Source organism: Maniola jurtina, chromosome 18, assembly GCF_905333055.1.
Source record: "Maniola jurtina chromosome 18, ilManJurt1.1, whole genome shotgun sequence".
NCBI classification, from domain to species: Eukaryota; Metazoa; Arthropoda; class Insecta; order Lepidoptera; family Nymphalidae; genus Maniola; species Maniola jurtina.
This window is the reverse complement of record NC_060046.1, coordinates 4,722,804-4,739,985: the sequence shown is the minus strand read 5'-3', so window position 1 is coordinate 4,739,985 and position 17,182 is coordinate 4,722,804. Positions and strand designations below refer to the sequence as shown.

Sequence of the window (17,182 nt, the reverse complement as noted above, 5' to 3'; positions counted from 1 at the left end):
GCAATATCGTTCAAGATAATAAAATTTTAAAACACTGATACGAGTAAAGCAATAACAAGATTACAAATGATATTGATTGGCACAAGTAATACATACCAACTTATATTATGACTTATACGTAATTTATATACAATAAAATATAAAGTATGTGATACTGATTTTATTTTTACGAAGTAAAGGCGATTGTATACAACCTAAAATAATACAGTAAAAGCAAAAAACAATACTAAAACTACTGTAAGAAAGAGGTTATCACTGATGCGATTTCTTCTGCCTCATTTCTGTGACACGCCCGATGCTGCTGATATCACCCGCATTGCCAGAATCTAAAAATGCGCTTCCTGCAGTTCTTGCAGAAGTGTTGCGAAACGACCGCAAGAAATATAATTAGGAAGATTTTTATTCAAATAAGCTTTTGAATGAATTTAATCTACCAAGCAACGCGACGGTTCGGGATGCCCTTCTAGCGAGAAAAGTCAGCACGAAACTCGGTGGTTGCTCTTTATAAAAAAATTAATTTACAATATTATGTCATGTATATCTAAGTTTTGCAACAAGAAGTGGAAGCGCCATAAGGACATAAAACAACTGCTTTAGGTACATCTCTTCGTATGCATATCTTGCTCTACTCGCAACTCTCAACTAGTCGTTTTTACGATTCTTTTGTTTTTTCGATCGCCAAAACTTGCAACTAAAGTTGCTACGACTGTGCAATTTCTCGAAATTAAATGAAAATCGTAAGTTGCCTATTAAAGAATAGAATAGAATAGATTTTTATTCAAATAGACTTTTACAAGTGCTTTTGAATTGTCAAATAATTTACCACTGGTTCGGAATGCCGTTCCTACCGAGAAGAACCAGCAAGAAACTTGGCGGTTTCTCTTTTCAATTCTTCAATTTACAATATTATATTGCCACTACAGTTGCTACCGTGTGCGCAGTTCCTAAACGATACCGGCAAATTTTTACTTTCCCTACAAATAACCGAAAGGTCCGATTCTGTCATAAAAGTCACATCTTTGTGAGTAACGAGATAACTTACGAAAAAGAAGTTTGCTCCCTTTTTTGCTCCGCTACACTTCTTCGAGATACTTTATGATAATTTTATTTTAGCTACACGATCGTGAATATTACCTAAAGACGGGAAGGTGTACCTTCGCTTAGCAGTCTATATATACCTTCATCATTCCTAAACTACTGATAGAATTTCATAAGTGATGTTGGTATTCTAACGATATTCCGTGTTTCATAGGTTACCTATAATCGTAATGATATTCCACATTTCTTAAGCTGTAGGACAAGATGATAAATCCAATACGGCGTGTTTAATTCAACCAAGGGCGGCTATGACTATGACAGAACAACGCCTAGAAAACTAAATAAAAGTGTATCACGTTTGGTATCAACATGGAATCAATGATATCCATATCTATGGAGAATAAATTCCGTACCATCTAAAAAAAATCTTAAAATTAGTCGGGAAAAATCATCATTTTTTTTCTCAATAATATACGGGATAATAATAGTAGAGCTAGGTAAGTATATAATATAATGAATGAATGAATGATGATTCATTAAATGGAATGTAGGTATAGTATGTTGAAATAACGTCTGATGAGCCTTATACATTTTACTACCGTACCTAACGGGTGTTTGATAGTTACGCTAAATCAGTTATACTTACATAATATTTAGATTGCTTGTTTGTTTGTAACATCATGTTAGGTAAACTCATGCAATAATCCAAATAGTTGTTATAGCCTCAGTTTCCTCTAGGGTTGTTGCGCAAATACAGCAAGTAACAACATAGCAGCATTGTAAGTTAGTACTTGCACGGATGCGGCTGTCCTGTTATCGCTCTCGTAGCATAAACATATAAACACGATCACAATAGCTCCGAGCCGAGGCTGGAGGAAGTCAAACATTCGATTGTCGTACGGCGACCCCCATGTAAACACCTTGGATCGAATAAACAGGCCATACGTGCTTCACTTGCTACATAACGTCCATTTAAGTTGCATCTCTGTACCGGAACGTCAATCTCTCCTTCAGTTTGTTTAAGTAATTTAAAAAAAGAAAAAAAAGTTGTTCATCTTCGAAATTAGCGATCAGTGAGGATGTTTAAAGTGCGAATTTTAATGGAAATTTTTATTTCTTAATAATGCGAGAGTTCTTAGAGATAATCTTAAGTGTTCTTGAAAGCGTTCATGACAAAAATTAAATTGCATCTCTTTACAGGATTGCCAGTTGCTTCTCCACTTTTTTAAAATAAAAAATGTAAATTTGTATTAAAAAAAATTGTTCAAAATTAGATCTCAGTGTGGGCATTTAAACAGTTTTAAGCACTTTTTAATGGAAAAATTTGTTTCATAATAACTCGCGAGTGCTTTGAGATGAACTGGGGTGCTCTTGAAAGCGTTTAAGGGTTTTTTAGGCGCTTGTTAAGACACACAAGTTATACAATCGCTCATACAAGTTACATTTCTACTGAAGCGCATTTGCTTACCCAGTTTTTCTAAAAGTAAGTTGTAATCAATAATTTAATTGAATTTTTAATTGAATATTTGATTTTGGGTCAACGTTCTACACCAAATCTCAAAATTTTAGGTTTGTAACTCATTTCATCTACGAGCTAGAGACCTGTGATAGGCGGACAGACAGACGGACAGACAGACAGCAGAGTGATATTAATAGGGTTCCGTTTTTACCTATTGGGTACGGAACCCTAAAACCAGTCTACAGGTTCAAAATTAGCGCTCATTGTGGTTGTTTAAGGTGTGAACTTTTTTAAACACTTTTTGAAAGGAAAAATTTGTTTCATAATAACGCGCGAGTGCTTAGAGATAAACTGGGGTGCTCTTGAAAGCGTTTAAGGGAGGCTGAAGAGCTCGTCGAGACGGCAAGACGGCGTGAGCACCCGAGTGTGCGTTTTGTAAAACTCCACTGTAACGAAGCTTGTTAGCGACTAGCGTACTTTTGTAAGGAGATTGTCGGCTGCAGCAAGACAGACCTTAGCGAGGTTCGCGCAAATGGAACTAATGAGTCCTGTGTTGTTATGCGCCCTTGTAGTGTTTCTGCCGCAAGCTCTAGGTGAGTTACTTCGCCTTTATTTTATCTTTTCCTTGAATCTATTCAAGAAGGGTGCGATTAAAACTTTCTAACATTCTAAATTGTATCGATTTGTTTGCACAGTCTTTAACAAATAATATTTTACTGTAATTGCCCACGACTTCGTCTGCATGGATTTAGGTTTTTAAAATCCCGTGGGAAATCTTTGATTTTCTGGGATAAATAGTAGCCTATGCCACTCTCTAGGTCTTAAACTATATTCATGCAAAGAATCATACCGATTCATTGATTGAAGGACAAACCAGCAAACCATCAAACAAATTAACCGAAAAAAAACACACTTTTGCATTTATAAATGGGTAATGATTTAGGGCTGATATTTTAATTGCCATAGAAACTAAACGAGTTAAAAGGAGCATGAATTTGATCGTTAGATTTTTGTTTCGTTGGACTTCTGAGTGAACCTTTTGTTTTCCCGGGATAAATAAGTATCCTATGTCATATTTCATGAAGAGCTTTGTGCCATATTTTGTTGAGATTGGTTGAGTAGTATTCAAAAGAGTAAACAAACTGCACAAAGATAAATCGGATTTATAATGTTGAATAAATTTTGCTAATAGTGAACTTTCTGAACTTTTATGAACTAATCATAATAACTTTATATTTTGGTCAAGGTCAATCCAGGAGAAAATCCTCATCATACGACAACGAATTCAATGATTCTCTACTAATCAAGAGAAAGATGGGTTCAATCGGGAAGAATATTATTCTTAACAAAAATGCACCCATGCACAGTAAAATCAATGATTTGCAATCAGTATTTATGGACCCCGCTTGTACAGGCTGTCACACTTGCATGGAACGAGCAATGAAGGCACACAAGTCCCGTACTCATATGATGGATCCACGGATTAGTTTAGAAAACTTTCAGGACGATCGAAATATGATTGATGAAAGACGCGATAAACGAAAAGCCGAATGGGCTGCGTCAAACGTAAAGAAATCCAAAAGATCTAAACCGAAAAATAATAAAGGTATAACTCTGATGAAGTATAATCACAACGGTAAAATATATGCTTTGAAAATTAACGAAACAAACTCAGTACTGGATGTACACAATAACAGTGAAACAATCATGACATGCCAAGTGTACAGCGTTAAAAAATCCGTTTCATGCGAATCACCCGAAGCTAATTTAATTTTGACCGGTTCAAGAAAGAAAACAACCAAAAAAGGTAAAAAGGGATACGGCAAACGAGAGACGAAATCAGTCGAACCGATGAAATTAATCGAAGCGGTAAAAAGAGCTGAATCGACAAAAACAGTAATAATTGCTCCCGTGTATAGGAAACGCAATGTAGACGACTCACAAGTGCCTGAACAAATAATGTATTCAATAGAAGAAATGTATTAATAAATTGTTCTCAATATAGAAGTTAATATAATATATGAAGTAAAGTATTTTTAAACGAATAATAAACAAGGATATTTTATGAAAACATATTTTTATATTACTATGTTCTTTGTTTTACTTTAAAATTCGTAATGTTAATAAACTCTTTATCCTAATACTTTTTCTGTGGATAGGTAGGTAGTATTCTAAGGTTCTGCGCCAACGTACCAGTCACCACAGCCACACGTAATACGTAGGTATGGTTAATGGTAGTTAGTGCTTTCCCTGCACCTAGCATTTAACTTAAGGCCAGTTGCAAATAAAAGTTCAAGTAAGGTTAAAGTTAGCCTTGCCTCAGCGATGCACAAGTCAAAATTCCTACTTCCATGGTTAAGGTTAAAGTACAGAATGCACGAGCCGTCAAAAGTAAATTAACCTAGACTTGGGGAACCTAAGGGTAATTTAAACGCTTTATATAACTAGTCTAGTCTTACATTAGTCTGGAACACATCAACTCGGAGTGGCATCATCACCAATATAAAATGGTGAGCATCATAGACGATGCATAACATACACTATTCTGTTGCTCTCAGTTTGAGGAATAAAGAAGGAATGTCCTAGATGAACTGGGAGGTGAGTTTGGGGTAAAGAGCCTCATATTATGTACAACGCTGGAGGAGAAAAGGAAGTGGGTGATAATCCAGAAATATTTTATGGCAGATATAATGGAAAGAAAGGAGGACGATGAGTCAGACCGCGGCAATAATGGTAGGCCAATAAGGTGGGCACATTTTTGTTTGAAAAAGGAGGGATTTTAGCCAGTAGGTGTCCGGCACTATTCAATTTGGATGTTCATGAGGATTCTCTCTTCTAAGAAATAAAAATTTAGTACACAATATCGCCGAGTATAATATTATGTTGCTGTGGCGCGCGGCACATTTGCGCATCACGAGAAAGTTTGTATGCGTGTGTGTGTATGTTTGTTACTCCTTCACGCAAAAACTACTGGACGGATTGGGTTGAAATTTAGAAAAGAGATAGATTATACCCTGGATTAGCACATAGGCTACTTTTTATCCCGGAAAATCAAAGAGTTCCCACGGGAATTTAAAAAACCTATATCCATGCGAACGAAATCGCAGGTATCAGCTAGTACCTTTATAATAATTTTAGCAACAAATGCATTATCAGATAATACTAGGTATTATCAACTTTTTTTTTACTTATTTCGCGGCTTAATTGCTCATTAACGCTGGTGGTATATAATGTCATAATTGCTTATCTATTTGATAGATGGGATCAATAAACAAGAGTTTCTACCTACCTATAGGGGTCATATTTTTAATACTTTTCGAGATGATTCTGTACCTATCAAATAAGTAGCTTAACTTCGATAAATGCATTTGCATATAATATGACTATTTTTGTATTCTTACTAAGTTAGGACTAAGTAGACAAAAGTCAAACTTAACTCTCTTGTATAGATATAAATTAGTTAACCTGGCAAATCAAAAGTGAAACATTACATTGAATTAATTAAAGTTAATTGCAACCTGTAACTCAAGATGTTTCAAATCGTGAGCTTTGGATTAAAAAACTTTTTGCCGTCAGCAGTGATTTTAAATGAAATAATATCAAATAACATCATTAAAGATGGAAAAGTAATAAACATTTACAAATCAGAACAAATATAATATAAATAATAATATTTTAATACTTATTTAAAATACTTCAGCAGTATTTTCGAAATTCTGGTTGTAATAGTAGGTAGTTTTCTCTCATAGAAGGTATTACGCAATACAGGTATTACCATCTTGCGCCTCTTTTATCTGTAATTCCTGGTAACTTCTATAATACTTACCATTTTTAAAATCCTCTTTAAGACAAAGTTTAAGATTGAGACAAAAGCTTGCTTGACGTTGTTCGAATAAAAGATTAGGAACTTTATTTTCAGAGATTATTTCCTGAAAGTAATTTACAAATAGTGCCTACCTAATTTGAAGTCGCTGTTTTGGCTTTCAGCGTGAATTTTCAAAGGATTACAAACCAGGTAAAAGAGTAAAAAGGTTTTGTACTTTTAAGCTTTGCCCTGAATAAAAGAGCTCAGAACTAAAGCTGAAGATCTCTGTTAAAATTCAACTGTAAGATATACTTTACATTTTATTCATGAATCAAAACTAGGTGAAACGTTTGCTGGGATACATGTTTGCAGAGGTACATTTTGCGCTTACCTGACGGGAAAAATTGATCAAGCGCAAGTCGGACTCGCCCATGAAGGGTTCCGTACCATATTATAAAAAATGAAACTTTTAATTTTCTTAAATTTTCATGGCGGCTATTTTGAAATTTATATCATTTGTTGTTGTAACGTCAGTAGAATTACACACTCTGTGAAAAGTTCAACTCTCTACCTATAACGGTTCACGAAATACAGCCCGTTGACAGTCTGATGGATGGACAGACAGATACGGAGAGCGGAGGGTTAGTGTCAGGGCCCCGTTGGCCATTCTGGTACTGAGCCCTAAAAATGGTCACACAGTAAATAATCTTTGCCGGGGCACATAATTATTAAGCACACTGCTCCCTACATAATAGCTATACTAGATAGTACCCGCTGCTCCGCCCGCGTGCATATACTCAGGTTTTTTTTATTCCCGCGGGAACTCCTTGATTTTCCCGGGTAAAAACTAGCTAATGTGCTAAGTCACAGTATTAAGCTATTTAAATTCCTTTCAGCCAAATTTATCCTGTAGTTTTTGCGTGAAAGAGTAACAAACGTAGACACACACACACACACATACAAACTTTCACCTTTTGTGATATTATTAGTGTGAGTGTGATGTGATGTGAATTTATTATTATAATCTGGGAATAAAGTGTTCCTAGTTCAAACTATTTCACGGAAACAATTCCCTTTGTATCGATTGTGAGACAGTAGTGCACGCGGACAGTGAACGAGTTTTCTCGAAGATCGAACGCTCGGACCAACAGTTTAGATTAGAAAAGTTGGCGGCACTCGGGTAGACTGACAAATTGCTACACTAATACAACAGATTTCGAAGTTGCCCCTCTGAAATTTAACAAAGCTATAAAATTAGCACATCATTTAGAATACCGATGTCTTCTAAGATTTAAAATATAACTAAAAAACCCCCGACACAATAACCTCTATTAGAAAACTAGAAAGGGGCTGATAACTTTCAAACGGCTGAACCGATTTTCTTCGATTATAGTTAAGAACACTCTCGATCAAGCCACCTTTCAAACAAAAAAAAAACTAAATTAAAATCGGTCCATTCGTTTAGGAGCTACGATGCCACAGACAGATACACAGGTCAAACTTATAACACCCCTCTTTTTGAGTCGGGGGTTAAAAACAATATCAATCATAAAAATTCTAATCATTTCTTCCCCATTTTCATTCTTTATCATTTGAATTTTGATTTCAGAGCTTCATAACGTAAACGACGTAATGTAACGAGGTGCGTAAATCTGTCATTTACTTAGTATGGGCAGGAAAGAGTCGAAACAAATATCTGTCCCTTTTCCGTCCACTAGAGCTTTTAAAAAGTACTTGTATCAGTCAGTAAGATAAGGTACTTAGATGTGGTATGAAATCTTAAATTGTTTTTTTATGTATGACTGTATTTAGCCTCCAACACTTCATGGGAATAAAAATATAAAAACTTGACCATGAAAAACTAGTGGTACCTACCTAGGTATGTGAAATCCCATTAGAAATAAAAATAAAAATAAAAATAAAAAACTATCGGCAAGTACTCGTATGTATGAATGAACCCTGATCTTAAAGATTGCAGACAAAAGTAAAATTGAAATACATCGTTGTACGGATATTCCTATTTGAACCCTCAGACTATTGGTCCAAGATTCCAAGACTGCCAGACGTTACTTATTTTCTGAAAAACAAAATATGTGTTTGATAGAGTAGTGTTAGTGTAGGTACTTACTTTTAATGTACACACATTTGCTAGCCTGTGTCGACGGCCAATGTCAAGATAACTGCTAAAGATACCTACGTAAAAACAATGTAAAATATCGATCCAGACTATAAAATTGAATAAGTTATGTAAGTTCTTAGATATAAAAGTTCTGCTAAGTTAAAAAAAAAAAAACCTAAAAATCATTCATCATTATCAAATTATTCATCATTGAAAGTATTTGGCAGTCATAATATTCCGTAACGCATACCTACATAAAATTCAGCACACAGACTTTAAGAAAAGTGAGTAAGTAATGTTTTTACGTAGATAAGTTTAGCAGCTGATACCTACAAATTATCCGTCAGCACAAGATAGTAGATATGCGTCAGTTATAGGTACAGAAACACTACTCTATCTGTGGGATAGAGTAGTGTTTCTGTATAACTGATTGATTATGTTTCTCAGAAAAAAAAATCGTCTTCAAAAGCCACAAACACTAATAAATAATAAAAATAAATTATTACTGAATATATTATATATACAAGAGTTAATGTAGTTCTATACTAACATATTTTTTCCTCCTTTTTTTAAGTCAGTTAAAAAAAAGGTCTGGCGGGTTAGAGATTTTGCTCTAAATGTCTACCACTCGATAGACAGCCAAAATGAAAAAGGATGAAATGTTAAGAAACTGAAGGCGCAGCAAAAAACTTGTGTCAAAAGGATCACGTAGCACGTCAAGTTTTCCGTTATCAGCACTTCGGATGCCCACATTCTGTCGAAAAAGTTTTCGTAAAGAGTCTAACGAGTTTCACCCTTATCGACGAGAGGCTTCTTTCGGGGCCTTTATTGCGAACTTTTTAAAAGGCATCGAATTAATGGTATAATGACTTCACTAAGTGCTTTCGAAAGCCGATTATTTCTCGTACTATTTAGGAACTTTTGCAATCATTTAGGGCTTATGGGTGAAATTGTCATTATTATCACAAAAGATGGTGATCAAGTGCAAATATGGTACTGAAGAGACTCTAGGTTTACTTAATGTCTACAAAAGATATTATGAAAATCCAGATAGGCATAGACAAATGTATTTTAAAAAGTGAAGACAACTTGTAAGCTTGTGTGTGTAACACATACGAGTATTACGATTACGAATGTTACCAATGAAGACGGATCCATAATGATTATGAAGTAGGTACCATACACACTTTTTCTTTAGCAGCCCGGTCACTATCATCACATTCTTCATTGTGTTGACACATCAAAGCATTTTTTTTAAATACTAGCCATGCTAAACATGACTAATACTCCCATTTCCGCTCCAATTACTAAGCGTAAAGCTTGTGCCAGGAGTGGGTACGACAATAGTGCAACGGTTTGAACCGCCGATCTTTCGGAATTCAGTCCGTTGAGCTATCGAGGCTCTGTTTTTGTTGCAACAAATGTGTTTGTTATGCAACAGATTCCTACTTTGTAACACAAGGTTCCGGCCTGCGAACCAGTCACCCGCGACACGAGAGAAATGACTAAACATTAATTTGGCCGTTTAAACAAAGGACAATTAGCGGATAACATCGTGCGGCAGATCAAGCGCACCTGTGACATATTGTCGTCGCTTTATGAAAACACGCATACTAAAGACTAGCTTATGTCCTCAACTTCGTCCGCGTCGTCTACACAAATTTTAAACCCCTATTTTACCCCCTTAGGGGTTGAGTTTTGATGCTCCTGAAAAAAACTTATTATCCAATCGAAGATTATGTAAATGACAAGAAAGCTTGGATATGACTCGCTCCAGCGATACACGGGGCTAAAATTGCTTGTATAGTACAGTATGGCATTTTATTGTAAATTAAATACTTGAAAAGAGCAAACGCCGAGTTTCTTGCTGGTTCTTCTCGGTAGGAACGGCATTCCGGACCAGTGGTAGATTATTTTGACAATTCAAAAGCACTTGTAAAAGTTTAATTGAATAAAAATATTTTGAATTTGAATTTGATGTCTTCATCATAATTAATAGCTATCTGCCTGCATGCCAAATAACCCAGTTGCAGTTGTAGCTGATAGATCAGTCAATGAGATAGTCAGGTGCTTTGGATGGTGCGTGTAGCGTGTACACTGCTGTTATCTAACGGCCGCAATTCCTATTCAGTCTGTCCATAATCTAACGATAAGTTACTTAGTGATGTTGTTATTGTAAAAAAATATAGGTTTTTTTGACGTGACAACGTCTTATAATTCGATAGAGCCGGCTGCACGCACGAAAAACATGACTCATGCGGCGTTACCTCGCTCTGAGGCGTTCCATGTAAGGCTTGAAGTGCAAGCGAGAGCGCGGAACGAGCGACAAAGAAACACAATCGGCCTTTGTTGTCACGTTCAACTATCATCAGTAAACCGACTTTACAGACAACCAATTTTTTTTGACAAATAACAATATGTGATAAGTCAGGGTATACAAGCTATTTTCATTCCAAAAAACTAAATCGGTTCAGACTTTGTGGTGTGAAGAAATTACAAATATCCAAACATTCCAACTTTCATATTTACAATATTATTAGGATAAGGACTAATAATATTGGGACAAAAGTGAAAAATTAGGGTTGTGATAAAAGGAAAATTGACATCGTCGCCGATATTGTAAGAATTTCAAACCTAGATGGATATAGTTACTACTGTTATCGATTTTCATCGTACATGCCTGTAACAATGCTTGGATTGTTCTTAATTACATTTTCAGTGGCAGTGTTGACGAACGAGTTAAATGTTCACATAAACAAGGGGCAATTAGCGGCTGACGTGGAGTGGGATGTCGACGGCACCTGTGACATATTAGCGTCGCTGTATGTCGCGCACGCCTTTAATAACACTTTGGTTAAATAATTGTCGCATGCTTTAAACGCAACGATTATTATGAAACGGCCAGCTATGCTGCCACAACTTTATTCAATTAGACTTGGATTTTTATGGAGTTAAATCATAATTATATATGTCAAGCAGGGTATATACTGTATGCATATCTTGTATCTAATAAAATAGGTACTTAACCAAATGGCATCAGTCTATGTCATGCACGGATGTAACAATGCTTGGATTGTTCTTAATTACATTTTCAGTGGCAGTGTTGACGAACGAGTTAAATGTTCACATAAACAAGGGGCAATTAGCGGCTGACGTGGAGTGGGATGTCGACGGCACCTGTGACATATTAGCGTCGCTGTATGTCGCGCACGCCTTTAATAACACTTTGGTTAAATAATTGTCGCATGCTTTAAACACAGCGATTATTATGAAATTAGAAACTATGCTGCCACAACTTTATGCAATTAGACTTTTACTAGGATTTTTTTATTCAATTAGTCTTTTACTAGGATTTTTATGGAGTGAAACAATAATTTTTATGTCAAGTAGGATGTAGTATATAATCTAGTATGTTTAGGACTTAAATTTATAGCATTTCTATGTCATACACGGGTGTAAAAATGCTGGGATTGTTCTTAATTACATTTTCAGTGGCAGTGTTGACGAACGAGTTAAATGTTCACATAAACAAGGGGCAATTAGCGGCTGACGTGGAGTGGGATGTCGACGGCACCTGTGACATATTAGCGCCGCTGTATGTTGCGCACGCCTTTAATAACACTTTGGTTAAATAATTGTCGCATGCTTTAAACACAACGATTATTATGAAACGGCCAGCTATGCTGCCACTATTTTATTTTATTAGACTTTAACAACAGGCCTGTAGAATCGTCACAGTATTTTTAGGGAAGTTACACTGTAATACATTTTGTATACTAGTAAATACCTAGCAGCATCAATCTTAAAGCACCTTACCAATCAATCTATGTCTTACACGGGTGTAACGTGGGTATAACAATGCTGGGATTGTTTTATGTTTTCAGTGACTGTGTTGACGAACGAGTCAAATGTTCACATAAATAAGGGGCAATTAGTGGCTCACGTGTATGGGATGTCGACGGCACCTGTGACCTGTATTGCTTCATGTCTCGCATGACTTTGGTTATTATAATTGTCGCATGTTTTATCACACTAATATTATAAAGGAGAAAGTTTGTATGTGTGTGTGTGTGTGTGTGTGTGTGTGTGTGTGTGTGTGTGTGTGTGTATGTTTGTTACTCCTTCACACAAAAACTACTGGACGGATTGGGCTGAAATTTAGAATGGAGATAGATTATACCCTGGATTAGCACATAGGCTACTTTTTATCCCGGAAAATCGAATAGTTCCCACGGGAATTTTAAGAAACCTACATCCATGCGAACGAAGTCGCGGGCATCAGCTAGTAGCGAATAATATTATCTAAATGCCACCTTTGTCACAGCTTTATATACATAAGACTTTCATAACAGACCTTTAGTATCGTACAAGGTTCAAGTAACGTTAAATTTCATTTAAAGAAATCATAAAATAATGCAAGGTTTTTTTATAAATTTATATCTCCAAAAAAATTGATTTACTTATGGAAAACTACTGAAATCGATGAATTTACCACCCATTTTTATATTTAAGTACAATCTATCAGTATTGATCAGTATTTCAGGAATGCTTCGATCAATCAAGTTAGTGTTTTCGTGATATTTTTTTCGATTCCGGGGAACTGTTACAAATAAGGTTTTTCCGCGTCATTATTGCTGGAGCATCTGTTGCGATTCCCGTTTTCCTTTATTGCTTTTTATTATATGGCGTCGGCGATATTTGATGATACTCGCAGCAATTGTGCGTGATTTTGTTTGGTATTGATACTATTTGGAGATGATATTAATATTTTCTTCTCTATTTCGACTTGGGGATAGTAGAATTTGTACATCTTCTGGTCAGTTAGTTAGCACTACATATCTATGGTTAGCACTGTCTAGAACTGCACGACCGGATGTCAGTCAGAATAAATCAGTCAGTCAGTATAAGTCAGTCTAAATATTATATGAAAGCAAAAGGTCACTGGCTGATTTATTAAAGCACTGCTCAAACTACTTGAGGGATCGGGCTATAATTTGGCATGCAGATAGCTATTATGACGCAAGTATCCATTAAGAAAGGGATTTTGAAAGTCAGCCCCTAAGGGTTTAAAATAGGGGTTTGAAATTTTTGTAGATAATGTGGATGAAGTCACAGACATAAGCTAGTGAACAAATATAATGAATGAATGAATGATTTAACACTAACAGGCACATCACATTGAAGTGTGACAGTGACTGACTTCATGACCTTGGCTACAAGGCACTATTTTCTGTTTGATTGACTTCAAACAGTTTCTTGTGCATCATCAAGAATTAGTCATAAGAATTAGGAGGTTATCTAGAATTAGGAGTTTCTGGTATACCTAAGTTCAAAGTGTAAGGTTGGACATGGTCCTCGTTACCTGAATAGGTGGGTTCCTTTTGCCAATTTACTCAAGCCGAAGAGATGGAAGTTCTAATTTACACTCAATTAAGATAATTTACAAGGAAGAAAGGTTTCGCTTCGCTTAAGAAAGTCTCATTTATGAAATGGTTTCCTTTGCTAAAATTTCAAATAACGTGATTTCCCAGTAATTATTGTAACGTGAATCCTGAATAACCTCTAAGTAGCTAGTGAATATAAGGTAGCCAACAAATATTTGACTTCTGAGATATCTTCTGAGAAAATTTATTAGATGGCTGCAAATTCGTCCTTATGGATTTAAGCTTTTTTTAAATCCTGAGGGAGCTTTTTGATTTTTCGGGATAAAACGTAGCCTATTAATATCGGTCCTCTCTGAGACGCAAGCTAACTTGGTACAGAATAGATAGTACATATACGTTTTTGCCAATGTCAATCTAGATTAAAAAAAAATTAAATCATTGATTTTCCGGGATGAAAAGTGACTTATGCCCGTTTGCGAAATGAAAGCTAACAGACAAAAAGGCAAACCACACTTTCGAATGATCCTTTTTCTTCTTTATCCATAATATCTACTAATATTAGTCATATAATGTAGCATTGGAACTAATGAATCCTTCTTATTACTCTTAGATACCAATTAAAAATGAATAGGCAAAGAAAAGTAATGGTTTAATGGAAAACTTGTATCAAAAGAATCACTTAAAAGGACAAGTTTCCCGTTATCAGCATTTTAGTTGTCCATTACATCCATAGAGTTGTCACATTATTAGAGCACCAATTTCCCGCAAAGTGGACACAATCTGTCCGCGGTGACCGGTTATTATTAATTTACTTGATTCCATGACAAGTTAGCCCTTGACTGCAATCCATTAAACGAAAATTAGTGAACTTTGGATACAATAGCAGTTTTAGATAGTAGCTTTTACTGTTATAGCGGAGTTTTTAACCAACATGTGCAACTCTTTCCCACATCCATTTGGCCTGTTTCTTATTCTAGAACCTAGATGATCAATTTAAGAAAGGTCATAATTGGACCCATTCAGTTTATTTTCGTTGGGATATATTGTCAAATTTATACGGAAAATATCAGTTAAAAGAAAAACTTGGACGTACTGTTTGAGATATATATTTGAAGTGAAGTATAAAATTCATCGAACGTACAACAAAATATAAAAAAAGAAAAAGTACCTATATAATAATATCTAAATATAAACAATTTAGTTTACAGTCAGTTCTGAAATTTTAATAAATAAATAGGAAAAAATATCAATTAGTGAGAAATATTTTATCGCCCGAAGTGGCGACAAAAGGGGAAAATTACTTAAAATTGTTGTTGTACACAAGATACATTGTAGTTGAGACGCCGCTGTGCGGGTTATTAATGATGTGACACATTTACACGCTCCTCAAATTAATGACTTACCAAAATGCGCATGTTACAGTTTACCCCCTCCCCGTAGTGCAGGGGTTAACATTATGTTCGTGGTCTAATGTAAGTGAGTGGTCCCAGGTTTATTTATGGCCGGCTTGGATAATAATTTTCTTAATATGTTCTTGGACTGTAGTAATATGGTAGTAATAAAATGATGTGATGTTTTGTATAGTTTTTTTGGGCTAAAATTCATTATTAGCCGAACCACTTTTATAATTATTATTATAGAAGTCTGACCATTGTCAATATACTCAGCAGTTACTCTCTGCACGCTACGGTTACGATTCGTAGAACGCGTTGTACCCCGCACGCCGCTACGCCGTAGCCCTAGTCTACCATCCCATCTCCTCATGTGCCAAAAGGATCCACTCTCAGCGTGACCATGACCCATGCAACGGGGTCAAAATATCAGCGAATAAAAATCATCAAATTAATCGTGCTATGTACCCGTTATCTACATAGATCTTCTGAGGGTTTTTCTAAGAAACTAGTATTTCTCTCATTATCGGCTTCAAGTGTGGTAACTATAACCAGTCAGTAAAGTAACAGCCTATTAATAATGTTTCAAGAATATTTTCAGTCTCTACAACGAAATGTGTTGTCAGTGGCAGCTTCCCAACGAGATAAATGATCTAACATTATTCGTTCGCATAAACCCAGATAATTAGCGACAGATATCATAAGGAACGTCTACGTTATTCCACGCCACTTCACGCATAAAATACGTTTGATGTCTCACGTTAAACTTGACTCGGCTCAAATAGTATGGTAAGAGTGAACAAGAATGAGAGAGCTCTCGGTTTGATTCTGAATCGACATCTGTTAAGGTAGGTATAAATTCACGGTTTTCAGATTTATTCCTGTACTCGTGCTATAAGACCTACCTATCTACCAAACATGATTCTAGGTCAACGGGAAGTACCCTATAGGTTTCTTGACAGACACGACGGACGGACGGGCGGACAGACAGACAGACAGACAACAAAGTGATCCGCAAGAGTTCCGTTTTTCCTTTTGAGGTACGGAACCCTAATGATATTCATATCGTATTTCGTTGAAAAAAAATTGTTGGTAAAATTCTTATCGTGAGTTTTCTATAAAACTACTGTGTACAAGTAAAACTTTGTCAAAACTCTTTAGATCCATATTATTTTAAAGTACGACGAGAAAACGTTAAGCTGGTCTTTCATCAGTCTGGCCGTCGCCTTAATAACACTCAATTTATGTGCTTCAGACAAAAAGCCCTTTCCTTTGTTAATGGGTGGGGTTTAGAGCTTATCTCGGTCTGTTGGTTGACTGCAGGTCGTCTGATGAATACAATATAGATACATCTCAAGAAGGCTTTTGAGATTGTAAATTTCTGCGCTTTACATCTTTATATTTGTAGAGTAACTGACGCGAAACCATGAATCCGAAGATACCTTAAAATCTTATGACTTACGCACTATATCAAAAAAACATTCGAAAATCAATATGGAAATGTTTTAAAAAAATAATCGAAATTCAATTAGAAAACATAGTTTCGTTGGTGCCTCAAAATACTTTGCGCCCACTGAGATTTTTGTCTCAGTCATTTGTATGAGATTACGTAACAGAGAGAGCGCCATACTAAGTTCTTTCCGCGAATCACACTAATATTATAAAGGCGAAAGTTTGTATGTGTGTGTGTGTGTGTGTGTGTGTCTGTATGTTTGTTACTCTTTCACGCAATAACTACTGAATGGATTTGGCTGAAATTTGGAATGGAGATAGATAATACCCTGGATTAGCACATAGGCTACTTTTTATCCCGGAAAATCGAAGAGTTCCTATGGGATTTTAAAAAACCGAAATCCACGCGGGCGAAGCCGCGGGCATCTTCTAGTAGGGTATATAGATGGGCTATCCTCACCAAAAATCGTATTCTATCAAGCTGCCAAAATTATTATGGCACTGACCATCAAGTACAAAGCAAGGAAAGCAAAA

The 17,182-nt window shown here is 35.8% G+C and overlaps 1 protein-coding gene across 12 annotated transcripts; it reads left to right on the top strand.

The window, feature by feature from the left end:
* The first annotated feature begins 1,771 nt into the window (after positions 1-1,771).
* LOC123874442 lies at positions 1,772-4,544 on the top strand. 12 transcript variants are annotated; one of them, XM_045919771.1, is made up of 4 exons: positions 1,772-2,111; positions 2,239-2,521; positions 2,776-3,090; positions 3,744-4,544. In XM_045919771.1, the coding sequence occupies exons 3-4, from the start codon at positions 3,030-3,032 to the stop codon at positions 4,481-4,483; spliced, it is 801 nt and encodes a 266-aa protein (XP_045775727.1). In that variant the 5' UTR covers positions 1,772-2,111; positions 2,239-2,521; positions 2,776-3,029; the 3' UTR covers positions 4,484-4,544. The 12 variants fall into 12 exon arrangements, with proteins under 12 accessions (XP_045775727.1, XP_045775738.1, XP_045775736.1 ...); XM_045919782.1 differs by lacking the exon at positions 2,239-2,521 and having other exon boundaries at positions 1,772-2,061; positions 2,867-3,090; XM_045919780.1 differs by lacking the exon at positions 2,239-2,521 and having other exon boundaries at positions 1,772-2,061; positions 2,835-3,090.
* The last annotated feature ends 12,638 nt before the right edge of the window (positions 4,545-17,182 follow it).